General features: G+C 42.0%; 1 protein-coding gene across 1 annotated transcript; it reads left to right on the top strand.

Annotated features, from left to right (window-relative positions):
- Positions 1-4: 4 nt before the first annotated feature.
- Positions 5-14,619, top strand: IMP4 (IMP U3 small nucleolar ribonucleoprotein 4). The gene is made up of 9 exons (XM_073599775.1): positions 5-116; positions 3,037-3,145; positions 3,226-3,309; positions 4,274-4,383; positions 6,672-6,804; positions 11,708-11,862; positions 12,870-12,964; positions 13,185-13,258; positions 14,459-14,619. The coding sequence occupies exons 1-9, from the start codon at positions 114-116 to the stop codon at positions 14,569-14,571; spliced, it is 876 nt and encodes a 291-aa protein (XP_073455876.1). The 5' UTR covers positions 5-113; the 3' UTR covers positions 14,572-14,619.
- Positions 14,620-14,919: the final 300 nt, after the last annotated feature.

Genomic DNA, 14,919 nt, shown 5'->3' with positions numbered 1-14,919 from the left:
CTTCCTGCCGCGGCTCCGCCATGTTTACTAAGGGCAAGGGAAAGGAGGCTTCTGATTGGGCGGCTGCTGTTAGGGCGTGCTGATCACTTCCACGTGTGGTCTCGTCTGCTATCATGGTGAGTGTAGAGATCTCCCGAATGTACCTTATTCTACGCCGTGTACTTACCTCTGTGTCCTGGAAGTAGGCTGATCTGTAGTGCAATCCTCTATGTGTTGTACCCATCCCACCCCATGTATGATCCTCGGTGTCCAGACAGATCTGTACTCTGCCTTGCCTGTCCCAGTGCTTTATACTTCATAATATGGACTGGTCTCTACATGATTGGGGCTTCTGCTTAAATCGGTATTAAGCCCCAAACCAAAAATATAATATAATGTAGCTTACCAATCATTAGATGTGGTGGCTGCATTAGTTTTCCTTTTTAGGCCTTTTCCCCTCTGTTTTCACCTGGTAATCTGGCCAGTAACACACTTCCTGTCTTGGATACAGGAGCAATGGAGACACCTCTGGGCAGCAGCATTGTCAGTCTGGGGAGAGGGTGATGTTAGATGTACGAGCAGAATTAGATGGACTTGACTAAAAAATTAAAACCAAACTTACTAGAGTTGCAGCGAATGGAAATTTTGGTGCCAAAACTGAAAATTCAGGATGCACTTGGCCGAAAACTGAAAATGCCAGTTCTTAAAAAATATGTGTGTTATATAAATTTGTATTATATTGGACTTTTTAATTAATATCATACATTTAAATGAAAACAAATTTGGAAGGCCATTGTTGGCACCTTTAGCACAAGAAAAGCTCAAGAAAAAATGTATCCCATTAAATTCTATCCATGTCTTCACGCAGTCCTTTGCGCTTCCTTTGTGGTGTTAAAAATCTTGCTTGCTGCATTTTTGGTCAGTTAGAAAAAAAAAAAAAAAAAAAGTAACAAAAACACACCTCCCTGTTGAAATGCATTAAAAAAGTATTAATAACGCACCGTTGTTTCATTCTTGATATGGCTTTTGACACACTATAAGCACCGCAAAATCGCATGCATTTCCAGTGCCATAATCAGCACCTTTTTCTTTATCAGCAAAATGCCGAAAACACAATTTTCGGCCAACATTTTGGTGCATCTCTAAAACGTACGCTAATACTTTTTAAGAAGTTGCAGCAAGCGCTTGTTTACGCTTGTGTTGCCCTCTGAAGAGCGATCTATAGTAGATTTCTTTTCAGATAGCATTTCAAGAGTAAGAGTAAAACCTGATGGGTTTTGCTTCCTCTTTATTTCCCTGCAAAGGTAAAGCATAGTGGCCCATTATGTGTTACCTCAAACCGAAGCCTGCGATGCCACTAGCAGCGAGCGTCCGTCTTCACCCCTCTTCCTTCCGGGGCCGCGAACTCCGGCTCTGTGACTGGCCGGAGTTGCGTGGCGTCACACTCGTGCATGCGCGCGGGAGCCGCCAGTCACGGCATGACCCCATTAGAATCGGCACAATCTGCCCTTTGTAAAGTGCGCATGCACCGTAGACATCGGCGCGCGGCTTTATTGTAAATATCTCCTATACCGTGAAGGTTTAGGAGATATTTCCAGCACCTACAGGTAAGCCCTAATATAGCCTTAGCTGTAGGTAAAAGTTGTTGTACAGGGTGTATAACCACTTTAACAAGCAGTGAGGAGGTTTTCTGTCACCCCTTCACCTGTTTTAAAGGATAATATCACCTTTGGCTCTTGTTACACATTACACCTGTATTTAGGGTGTAACCTGCTCCTTTAATCCACCCAATAGCCTGCACCACCATGCCACGACCTTGTGTATTACAAGCGGTTGTGGGGCATTTGCGGCACAGCCTCATTTACTTGAATTTACTTTAGTGGTCAGTACTGTCTGCCAAATGTGTTGGTGGAGAATCAGATTTTTTTGCACCTTGGTCCTAACATTCATGTGGATGTTACTTACCACTTACCTCAGTGATGGAGAACCTTGGCACCCCAGATGTTTTGGAACTACATTGAGAGAGGCAATTTCGAGAGACTAGCCATTGCCCGTTCAGGCTCTGAAGAAGGGGGTGCTCCCCTGAAACGCGTTAGCCATTGGCCATTTGCACCGGTCTGATTCTCTTGGCAATAGGTCCTGGTGTGTCGATCCATAGAACAGCGCATTTGCGCCCTTTTTAAAGCTGGCTTCAATAGCTCGTTTGTGAGTATAATCTTTGCTGTTTTTATGCTGCAATAAAGTTTTATAGTGGTAATGCACTAGGTTAGTGCGCCCTCCTTCTTTTTCTGTTTTTTCTAGCATGAATACCCATTGTTCAGAGGAGGGCTGCAAGACGCTAGGCAATACCTTGGTATAGGTGGTCGCACCACATGTTCAGTTCCTGGACACCTGAGCGCAGGAGAGATTTGTTTTGGAACTACATTTCCCATGATGCCCATCTACACTGTGGAGTGCATAAGCATCATGGGAAATGTAGTTCCGAAACATCTCGCCACCACTGACCTACCTCAACGTTGCTGGTGACCAAGCACAGCCCTTTGTGGAAATGGTATTCCCTGAGGCCAGTGGCTTCTTTTAGCAGAATAATGTGCTCTGTCACCCTGCAAAAAAGGTTCAAGGTGTTGACTTGGCCTCCAAATTCTCCAAATATCAGTCCAGTTGAGCATCTGTGGGATGTGCTGGAAAAACAAGTCTGATCCATCAAGGCCCCACTTTGCAACTTACAGGACTTAAAGGACCTGCTGCTGACGGCTTGGTGCCAGATACCACAGCATTCCTTCAGTAGACTACTGGCATCCATGCTGTGACAGTTGGGGCTGTTTTGGCAGCAAAAGAGGGACCTACTAAATTGTAGGTGGGTGATTATAAAGTTATGGCTGATCGTGCCGTGTACATGTATTTTGCTTTTATTCCTCAATTAGTCTGAAATACATCTCAGCCTTACCCTAAACTCAAAGCATTTTCTTTGAAAGCATGCTACGTCGAGCCTGTTTCTGAGTCTGAAGTCGAATGCATTAATGCTAAAGCTGATTTGTCTAATCGTCTCCTTTACAGCTACGCAGGGAGGCTCGGTTGCGGAGGGAATACCTCTATCGAAAAGCTCAAGAAGCCAAACAGCACAGCATAGAGGACAAGAAGCAACGACTGAAGAGAGCTTTAGAAGGTTGGTGGCAAGAAGGGGAGCTGACACCAGACTTACACAGTATGATTTGATAAATACTAAACTTGTATCTCTGTCCACAGAAAATCGGCTGATCCCCACAGAGATCCGCAGAGAGGCTCTCGCTTTACAGAAGCAGCTCGAGTTTGATGATGAAGGTGGCGAAGGTAAACACTGAGGAAGGGTGCCTTATCACCTAAAATGGTTCAAGCTTGAAGATAAATGATCTCTCTAAAATGGTTATGTATAGGATTGGAAAGACTTTGTAGCATTCTTTCCTGGAGATAAATGGTTTTCATCTGTCTGTGCCAGTGATGGTCAACTTATGAGATATAAGGGGCCATTGATGAGAAATGGGGCCCGAACTGCAGCAACTGATGCCCAAAGGGGCCCATATAATATTTAATATGCACCATATTACCAAAAGTATTCGGATGTCTGCCTTTACACACACACACATGAACTTTAATGGCATCCCAGTCTCAGTCCATAGGGTTCAATATTGAGTTGGCCCACCCTTTGCAGCTATAACAGCTTCAACTCTTCTGGGAACTGTCCACAAGGTTTAGGAATGTGTCTATGGGAAGGTTTGACCATTCTTCCAGAAGCGCATTTGTGAGGTCAGCCACTGATGTTGGATGAGAAGGCCTGGCTCGCAGTCTCCACTCTAATTCATCCCAAAGGTGTTCTATCGAGTTGAGGTCAGGACTCTGTGTAGGCCAGTCAAGTTTTTCCACCCAAATCTTGCTCATCCATGTCTTTATGGACATTGCTTTGTGCACTGGTGCGCAGTCATGTTGGAACAGGAAGGGGCCATCCCCAAACTGTTCCCACAAAGGAGGGATATTGGAGAGCTATCACATGAGACCACTGGAGGTTACTACTATTACATCCCATTTACTAACAGCTGTTGAAGTCAAGCCACACAGCGATTACCAAAGGTTGGGCATTCGAGGTCTCTGCACTGAGCTTTCAGAGTATGCTGGGACATGTACTTTCACAGCCTCTAGGGAACAGTATACCTAGCAGTAAATGAGGTGACATGCTGTATATAATGAGAATTTATAATGCATAGAACAATATAGATGTATGGAAGTTATATAGAACTCACCATGTTGTGCTTTCTCCTAGGGGTCTCCTCCCATGTGGATGATGAGTACAGGTGGGCCGGAGTTGAAGATCCAAAGATCATGGTTACAACGTCAAGAGACCCAAGCTCTAGATTAAAAATGTTCGCTAAGGTACAAGTTCATCCAAGAAAGCAGATCTCCAGCCAGAACTGACAAGATAAAAATTAAAAGATAAAATAGCCCATTAAAAGATAAAATAACAAATCCAGCTTTCCTTGGTCAGCCGTGCACTATTCACATTCGGTTCAGAAAATTTCCCTGCAGTAATTTTTTCTGCCACTACATGTGCTCAGTCTGAGGCCCAACATCATTAAACCCACTTCTTTTAAGGCCAGGTCATCCTGGTCCCACCCCAGCCTATTTCTGAACAGTGAAAGGGGAAGCAGCACTGTGACAAGCATATCCATTTGTCACTGTGCCCTTATCCAATCAACATGCTTCTTGTCGGCACATGATTTAACTGGCTCCTTGTACTGCTTCTTCCTCTTGCACTCCAGCCCTGCTGTACTGGGACTGCAAGAGGCTGATTCCAGGTCAGAATTGAGTACATGTGCTGCTTGCATTTAGAAAATACATTTAATGATGCATTATGGATTACAGAGCTGGTTTAATGTGTCCTTTTTTTTTTTTTATATCTGCCTAGAGTTGAGCTTTAACTAGTTCAGACTTATGCGAATTGGATGTGGGTTTCCTCGTATCTAATTTGCATGACAGGAGGCTGTGACCGGCTCTCAATGGAGCCGGTTCACACATCTCCAGGGAGGACGCGGAGCGCACTGCAGAAGATTCCTTTGCGTCTTTGGTTCCGTTTCAAGTCTGAATTTGGGCAAAAATTCGGATGTGATTCACCTCTGAAATGGTGAACAGGGATGCACTGGACCCTCTGCTGCGAGTCTCTCCGCATATAGTGTGAATCCAGCCTCAAGCATCTCCTATGGAAATTTTTAGGTACCATCGTTTTTTGCGATATCACGGGCGCACACAATTTTGAGACCTTCCATGTTTTGATATCTATTTACTCCACACAACCTCATCTTTTATATTTTACCAAACGAAATAAAGATTTGTACATGTGTGCAAATATGAACAAAAAATTAGCTCTAGAACCAAACTGGTTAAAATATCTGAGGTTGAGAGTATAACCATTTTCTCCTTTTATACTTTTAACCCCTTCACGCCGACCATATGCAAATATGTGGCCTCACTGGACTGTGCTTTTTTTTCCATGGGACCGCATGTTTGATTATTTCCCTTTGTACTGGAAGCATGACGCGCTCCCAGCACAGATACTGCAGTCCCACCGTTCTAATGATTGGAACCTGGAATGCCTCTGATTAGCTATCATAGTGATCAGTCACTGTGAAACCCGCCCCCATGTCTACTGACTCTGTGAATGGATGAGACAGAGACATTGTATCTTTCTCTGTCCTTGCAGAAATAGAAAAAGAAAGTGTGTAGGAAAAAAAATAAAATAATAATAATTAAAAAAATACCTAGATCAAGGTTTGATCTAGGTCAGCCCCATGATTAGTGTTTGGGTCAAAGGTCAAGACCAAAGGTCAGATTCGGTATATATATATATATATTTTTTAATTAGTATCAGTGTCAGTGTGTTTTAGGTAGGATAAAAAAAATAGTAAAATGCACACTATTGTTTCTGGGCTGTACTATGGGTACATACAACTAACATACACATATGTTGTATTGCTGAGATTGTCAGGAGTTGGGTTGTTCTGTGGTAGGTTATGGCAGTAGCAATAAATATACAGTTACATTTAAAAAAAAAATGTTTTTTTACTATTTTGGACCAGTTTTTCTTAAATAATAATAAAAAAAAAAATCAGGAGATATCCCTTACCATTATCCACCAAATGAAAGCCCAATTTTGTCCTGAAAAAAAAAACAAGGTATAATCCACCTGGATGCACAAAGTAGTGATAATATGTATATTTTTACTAACACATGTCAAAGTTGCAAAATTGGGCTAAGGCATTAAGATTTGTTTTACCCTTCGGCATTAAGGGGTTAGTATAGTTTATAAAAGCAGCCATTTTTAAAGCATAAATCCAGTTGACCTCTTTTTATCAGTGTGCAAAACTATTTGCTGTGATTACCCACTGAAACCATTTGAAGAATGAAAAGAAACTTTAACTGGCTGCTAGGGGCTTACAATGGGAGTCCTATTTCACCCACATTACTAAATAAGACTCGGTCACACGTTCCTAAACAGTTTATAGCTGCAGTCTTTAGCATAGCTGCTTCTGTTCTGTAGTGCAGGGTACACCCAAACACATAATAACTGGTGATCAGTGTTTCCTTGTTTGGGATGTTATCTGTGATGACAATGGTATACTTGGCCTTCATAAATTTTGAAATTTTTAAAAATGTCTTTCTTTTAGGAAATGAAGCTTATTTTCCCCAATGCCCAGCGCATGAACAGAGGAAAACATGAGATGGGGGCACTGGTGCAAGCATGTAAAGCCAATGAAGTTACTGACCTCCTCATTGTACATGAGCACAGAGGAATGCCAGGTTGGTTGTGTTAACTGTCTATTGTCCCTTTTAGGCCTCAGACACAGTATGCTCTTCCGAATGCTGTTCTCCTGACAGGAGAAAATCAGTGTTAAAAATTTGCCTAAAGCTGTGTTTTTTTTTTTAAACTCATTTTAGTTGCATCAAGCATTTATTCATTTCATTGCTCAGAATAATAATTTATTCTGGCCGTTGAATGAAAGCTCAAGCACTAAACAAGCCTAGTGTTTAGGTGTGTGTTTTAGACTCATTTAGTGTGTTTTCTGCCCAAACGCATTCAGTTTTCTGCCCCTGAAAGCCTCTGCCTCTAAACGCCTATGTGTGCATGGGCACATAGACTAACATAGAGGGTTTTTTATTGCCAGAAAGAAAAAAGTCAGACACAGATATGTCACATTGTTCATGTAACAATCATTCATGCCCATTTGGGATGATAACAAGACTTTTGGGGTGATAACAAGACTAAATATATATAGTAATATGATATAAAATTTGACATAATAAACAATGCTGATTAAAGCTAATGCAACAGCTGTCTGTTGACTGCAGGCCTCCTTTCTCTAAATGATGTCATCTAGCCCTCTGTTAAGTCTCTTGGCAATGAGAAGATAAAGGTGCCATACAGTGCAGGTTTTGATGCTCTCAAACACTGTCACTAAGCCACCTTTCCAATGAATTCCTGAAATTATGAAACGCGTGTGAATGTTGCAACAAAGGAAAAATAAGTTTACCATTTTTCTCCATGTTCGTGGTTGGGTAGCTCACTGCATGGCATGTTTCTTCACAATAATATACAAGGACACCTGCACTCACCCAAACTTCGCCCAAAACCTATAACTACAAGTGCAGCGCTATAAATAAACTAATAAAAAAAATTAAGTGTGTATCCAAATGAAATCCCTATAGTTTATTATTATTATTATTATACAGGTTTTATATAGCGCCAACAGTTTGCGCAGCGCTTAACAAAATAAAGGCAGACATTACATTTACATTACAATTTGGTACAAGAGGAATCAGAGGGCCCTGCTCATTAGAGCTTACAATCTAGGAGGGAGGGTCAATTGATACAAAAGGTAATAGCTGTGGGGGATGAGTTGATGGAGGAAGTAAAACAGTGTTAGAAGCAGGATAAGCTTCTTTAAAGAGAAGGGTTTTCAGGGATCGTCTAAAAATGGATAGATTGGGGTAGGGAGTTCCAAAGGATGGGAGAAGCTCTGGAGAAATCCTGGAGGCGAGCATGGGAGGAGGTGACAAGGAGATAGAGAGCAGGAGATCTTGGGAGGACTGAAGAGAACGACTTGGTTGGTATTTTGGGACTAGGTTAGTGATGTAGCTGGGGCAGAGTTATGAATGACTTTGTAAATTATTGTTAGTACTTTGAATTGTATTCATTGGGTGTATAAACATCCAATTTGAATCACTAGTATAGTACAACACTCTAGATATATTATCTGAATAAATATATAAAGACACCAAAAATGAAAAAAAAAAAAAAAAAATGCAAAAAAATCCATAAAAACGGAATACAATCTGGTGAATCATTAAAGTGGTCAAGCTTGCGTCGCAATCCCAAAACAATTGCATAAGCTCCTGTGCGAGAAAAAAAAAAAGGAAGCCAATTGGTGAACTAATATATTGTGCAACAAACAAATTTAAAGGATATGTAAACATTCAATTTTTTTTTTTTAAACAAACATGTCATACTTGCCTCTTCTGTGCAGTTGGTTTTTCACAGAGTGGCCCTGATCCTCCTCCTTCTAGGGGTCCCTCAGCGGCGATCCTAGCTCCTCCTCTTCTCTTGTGCCCCGTCGGAGAAGCGCTCTCCCTCAGGGCGCTCGTGTGGGCGCGCTCCCCTGTCCTGCTGCTGCTTTCATTGACACAGACAGCAGGACTCAGCTCCGCCCCCCGACTCATTTGTCAATCAAATCATTGGACTTGATTGACAGCAGCGGGAGCCAATGGCTGCGCTGCTATCAATCTATTCAATCATGACCCAAGACAGTGGCTGGAGCAGGTGTCCTCGTCCCTGACGCAGGAGCAATTGGGCTCAGGTAAGTAAAAGGTGGGCTCTGGGGGCTGGTGCACTACAAGAGGTTTTTTACCTCAATGCATAGAATACATTGAGATGATAAACCGTGAGGGTTTACAACCCCTTTAAAGTATTTATAGTGCATAAGTGCTGTCGTGCTACACATAAATTGAACTGTAGACAGGTGCTCTTCGGTGCATCTTTCCCCGAGAAAGCTCACTCACCAGAGCCAGTGTAACCTCTTTATAAATAAGTAGGTCTATATGCACTTTTGATAAAGGTATCATTTTGCTCCTCCACACTCTCCAGGCTGACGGGGGCCATCAAGGGATAATTCAGTGTTCTAAAGTACTCAGGGTAAAGACCAGATCCAAATGCCACTCCTCCTCTTCTCTCCTCATACAGAAATCGGGGAAGACAAAGACAGGGAAGGGATCTCCATTGTTTACCAACGTTTATTAAATTGGCAATAAAAACATGTATAAAACTCACATTATTGTGTGCCACAAGCTGGCACCTGGATTAGCAGGCCAAGCTCTCTGTGTAGGAACCGCCACTCCACTTGCTATTACCTGAGTGCAATTGTGTGTTCCAAATACCGGAAATAACATCAGCAGCCGTAGCCACGCCCCTACAAGTGTCATTGATCCAGGATGTCTTCAGGAAGCACCAGTTTAGGAGTGTTGCTTTCTTTTCAGAGAGCTTTGCCTGTTTATACATTTTATAGGGATTTCATTTGGATATCCACTTTTATTTATTTCATTATTATAGAGCGCTGCACTTTAAAGTGTAAGTTCACCTTTACAGAAAATCTGTAAGGTGAACTTACACTAGATCCCCTTCTCAATGCACTGGGTCCCGCTAATCTTGAGTCCGGCGATCTCCTGCACTGACAGATTGTATCGCCGCTGTACCAGTCCGAGGATTTCAAATCGCCGCGGCTTTCTTTCTTCTTCGCCTGCGGTGACAGGACGGGCTACGCGGGTTCTGATTGGTCGCCGCTGACCAATTAAAATGCTCTAAACAAACCTCCTGACGAGGTACATTTTTGGAGATTAAGCTGCGGGGGATTTCTAAGCCCTGGACCGGTGAGGTGGCGACCCGATGTCTCCTAGCGGATGATTTCTCCAGGTCAGCGGGACTGGAAGTGGTAAGGAGGGGGTCCTGTGTAAGTTCACCTTACAGATTTTTCTATAAAGGTGAACTTACCCTTTAATTTTGTGTTTCTTCATACCCAAGAGATTAGCAGCATAAACATCTCTCTGGTGTTCTCTTCCATACCCCAGTATGTAATCAGTATTGCTGGTCTATACAGGTGCATCTCAAAAAATGTGAATATCATCAAAAAGTTAATTTACTTCAGTAATTTGATTCAAAAAGTGAAACTCATATTTTTTACAGATGTGTTGCACACAGAGTGATATATTTAAAGCATTTTTTTCTTTCAATTTTGATGAATATGGCTTGCAGCTATTGAAAATCCCTAATCCAGTATCTCAGAAAATTAGAATATTACATAAGACCAATAAAAAAAAAAGATTTTTAATACAGAAATGTTGGCTTACTGAAAAGTATGTCCATGTACAGTATAATATGCACTCAATACTTGGTCGGAGCTCCTTTTGCATGAGTTACTGCATCAATGCAGCATGGCATGGAGGCGATTAGCCTTGCCTTGACCCAAACCCCTTAGAGAATCTGTGGGGTATTGTCAAGAGGAAGATGAGAGACACCAGACCCAGCAATTCAGATGAGCTGAAGGCCACTATCAAAGCAACCTGGGCATCCATGAAACCTCAGCAGTGCAACAGGCTGGTCGCCTCCATGCCACGCCGCATTGATGCAGTAATTCATGTAAAAGGAGCCCTGACCAAGTATTGGTATAGTGCATACTATACCGTGCATAGACATATTTTTTCAGCAAACACTTCTGTATTAAAAATCCTTTTTTTTTATTATTGGTCTTATGTAATAATCACATTTTCTCAAATACTGAATTTGGGTTTTCACTAGCTGTAAGTCATAATCATCACAATTAAAAAAAAGTAAATAATTAACATATCACTCTGTGTGTAACTCTTGAATTGAATTACTGAAATAAATTAACTTTTTGATGATATTTTAATTTTTTGTGATGCACCTGTACATAATGCTTTTTTATAGCTTTAAAGCAGGGCTAGTCAGTTCTAACACAAAACTAGGAGCCAGGTTTAAAAATATAGAGCCAGCACTACTCAACCTACATATGACTATATAGGTAGATAAAAAATGCATAGCAAAAATGAAAACATTTGTTCTGTTAATTTTGAATAGACTTCATTTTAATATTTAAACTAACAATAATACAGAACAGATTACCAGCAGTTCAACTTTAAACCGCAAATAACAGTAAACGGTGCCTGTACCTGGCTCCCACACCGCAGTCAAGTCGCATGGTCCAGGAGCTGAGAAATATTGGCTTAGAGTGGCAGGACCTGAAATGCCAGGGCTTTAGTTAGGTAAAGCAGGCACTACACGAGAATGTAGCAGCTAATGTGATTGTGTTGACTGTCAGCATTAAGCGAGACATACTGAGAGCTAAGTCCACCTTTTTTACACACTGACAGTCTGTCTTGCACAGCATCAGCTAAAATTTTAATCACAATATGATGACCAGCAATTGTCAAGCTCTGCCATTGAGCATCTGTTGCTAAGAGATTAAGGCTGCTGATAACTGTAACAAAGGGTCCTAATTTTCTTTTAATTTTTTTATTCCTTGCCACTTTAAGTGTGTTGCAACCGCATAATCTTGACAGTTATGCCTTTTTAAAATTTTATTTAACATTTATTAAGTTGAAGTTACTAATAAGGAACAATCTTATTGTCTTCTAGATGGATTAATTGTGTGCCACCTTCCGTTTGGACCCACAGCATATTTCACCCTTTGTAATGTGGTCATGAGGCATGATATTCCAGACCTGGGCACAATGTCAGAAGCTTATCCGCACCTCATCTTCCACAATTTCACTTCCCGCCTCGGACAACGTGTAAGGCCTTCCTTCTTGAATAGTTACACAGATCACATTTTAAAATTAATCAGTGGCCAGGCTATGGATAGTTAAGTATTTATACATACTTATCAAGTAGTAAAAGAACTTTAAAACAAGTCTTTACTGACCTCTGCACCTGCAGGCGTTGTGGAGCTGTTTATTCCCAAAATTCACAGCAGAAGCACTGAAGTATTCCAAGTTGCTCTCTAAGCAGTGTCCATCACTTTGGTCCCCCCTCCTACAGCTTCTGCTTTGTGCTTACATTAGAGATTACAAAGTCACTGGAGAAAACGGGGAGAGCTGACCTTCCAAAAGAACAACTTATACAACTTCAATGCTTATGCTGTGTTCTTTAAGGATTAATTGCTCTACAGAGCCTGCAGCTAAGTAGATGGTGGGAAAGGGTTGTTTTAAAGTGACCCTCTCAGCTCAAGGCCACTTGTAAAGAATTACCTGTCATAAGAGAGGCTCTATACTTTATTTGTCCAGTGACCCATTAATTTAAACTTTTATGCTGCTCACTGGCCACCGCAGGTGTTAGACCTGCCAGCTAGGTCACGTACCTATTTTCCCACCTTGCACAATATTCCTCCCGCAGACTAGTATGTTCTTTAGTGGCATATGAGCTGGTGGGAGAAACCACAGCAAGAGGGAGCAGGTATTTAATGCATTTGGAGGTGTGGATTACTGGCAGTGGCTGGCAAGCACCGAAGAGGCAGCGTTTCCTCAAATGGGCTGCTGGAAAAGTAAGGCCTTGCACCCTGTGCTGAAAGGGTCACTTTAAAGCTTATTTACTGCATGTTAAGATATTGTGTTAATGGGGGAATTCGGCGTTCTTTTAGGTACGTTCACTTGCATTTGAGATCGGTGCCTGTTGTCTTGTATAGGGAGAGAAGCAGTTCTGATATGATCAAGTTCCTGTCTGCACAGGCCATAATACCTGAATGTCCAAAGATTCAACTGAAGTGTGCAAAGGCACTAAATTCTTCTTTTACTCTCTCTAGGTGTCCAACATCCTGAAATATTTGTTCCCTGTCCCAAAAGAAGAAAGCAAGCGAGTGATGACGTTTTCTAATAACGACGACTATATTTCGTTGAGGTATGTGGAGAACATTGAATATAGTCTCAGTACTGTTACGGTGTCTGTCTCATTTGTACATTGTGAGAAGCTTTTTTTGTAATATATTTGGGTTATTTTTTACATGTTTTATTTGAGTGTATGTTTCTGCAGTGTACAACAATTCCTGGTAGAAATTGCAATATGTGGCAGTGTCGCATGTGTATATGCTACAGGTACTGAGTGGTGCTCTCTGTTTCAGGCATCATGTTTACAGGAAAACTGACCATCGAAATATTGAGCTCTCTGAGATTGGCCCACGCTTTGAGATGAAATGTAAGTGTGAAAAAACAAAAGTCATAATACATACTGTACATTAATTTCTACATCTTACAAACATAACTGTTCATTTATAGAAAATAATTCTATACCAAAGATTTCGTTTCCATCTTGGGTTGAATAGGGTGGGGTTTGGTCCACACTAGGTTGTCTGTTATCCAAAAAGTGAGATATTCCTGAAGGAAAGCTAATACGTTCAGGAGGATGTGAGGATCTTGACCTGCAGGGGCTCTGGGCACAATAGACATAGTTAGAAGAATATCACTTTTTAGTTTTTTTACATTTTGATGGGGGGGGATAAGGGGAGCATGTGGTGTGCAAAGTCACACTCCCCAGTCGCATCCCTGGAGCCTTCACCCTTGCTAACGGCTGTGTTAATTCTATGCTTACTAAAATGACAAATGTTGCATGTGCCAAAGCACCAACCAACTTCACACAATGGAAGAACGATCCAGTGTTTGTTCTAGTTTGCTGCAGCCAATTACATGCTTTCCAGCAGTAAGGCTACGTTTCCACTATTGCGACCCCAAAGTTGCACGATTTAGAGTGGGACTTTGAGTGCAACTTTGATCCAACTTTACAGTCTCTGGATCAAAGCTGCATCAAAGTAGTGTGAACTGCCTGCAGGAGAGAAGCGATGTGGAAACCGGCGCTGTAATCGCACAGGTGTGAACCTAGGCTGAAAGGGGAGTTTCACCCATTTAAAAGTCAGCAGCTAAAAAAAAGTGTAGCTGCTGACTTTTAATAACCAGACACTTAATTGTCCCACGGTCCAGCGATGCGGGTGTACGAAGCCCCGCTCCTCTCCCACTCCTCTCTGAGGCGCCGGCATTTTTACCGTGGGCGCCTGGCTGTGGCTTCACAGCCGGGTGCGCACTGTGCATGTGCGAGCCATGCTGCGCGCTGTGAATGGCCGCGCAATCTTCTGGGACCTGTGACGTGTCCCAGAAGATTGCGGGGGGAGAGGTGATGTTCCTTCCGGTGCCGCGGAGCCAGGGGAGGAAGTGGGAGCTGGATGCCTCTAAAAACAGGGTACCCGCTCCTCCCCAAAAAAAATGACATGCCAAATGTGGCATGTCAGGGGGTCACCAGTGCGTAAAGTGGAAGTTCCGTTTTTGGGTGGAACTCCTCTAAGGTCTGTGTGCAGTTACTGTCACCAGGTTAATATCCTTCCTAATTGTTTCATTTTTTTTGCAGTGTACATGATCAAATTGGGCACCTTGGAAAATGAGAATACAGCAGAGGTGGAATGGCGCTGGCACCCATACACCAACACAGCCAAGAAGAGGAAATACCTCAGTGTTGAATAGTGTCATGTGTTTTTCTGTAAATAAAGTTGTTTTTTTTTTTTTTCTTAACGTCATGAGTTTCTTAATCACTTTTTTACAATCCAGTTTCAGTTTTTTCACACATGTTGAAATGCACATTTTGGGCCCCTGCCCTAACGCCCCCCCCAAACTTTAATTTATGCCACCTGATATAGGGCACAGGTTTATCAAACCCAAATTTTCAATACAAAATACAGTAAAGTTAGTGTTCCTATAGACCTCACTGAAACTGATCAAGCACAGATAGAGGGAGGGGGGCGTGAAGTAATTGGGCAACAGTCATCAGCTTGATGGTAGCAAACCAGTATAAGCAAAAATGTGGTAAGCCGC

This window comes from Aquarana catesbeiana, linkage group LG09 (assembly GCF_042186555.1).
Source record: "Aquarana catesbeiana isolate 2022-GZ linkage group LG09, ASM4218655v1, whole genome shotgun sequence".
NCBI classification, from domain to species: domain Eukaryota; kingdom Metazoa; phylum Chordata; class Amphibia; order Anura; family Ranidae; genus Aquarana; species Aquarana catesbeiana.
The sequence above is the reverse complement of the archived record's forward strand: the minus strand, read 5'-3'. Positions and strand labels throughout refer to the sequence as shown.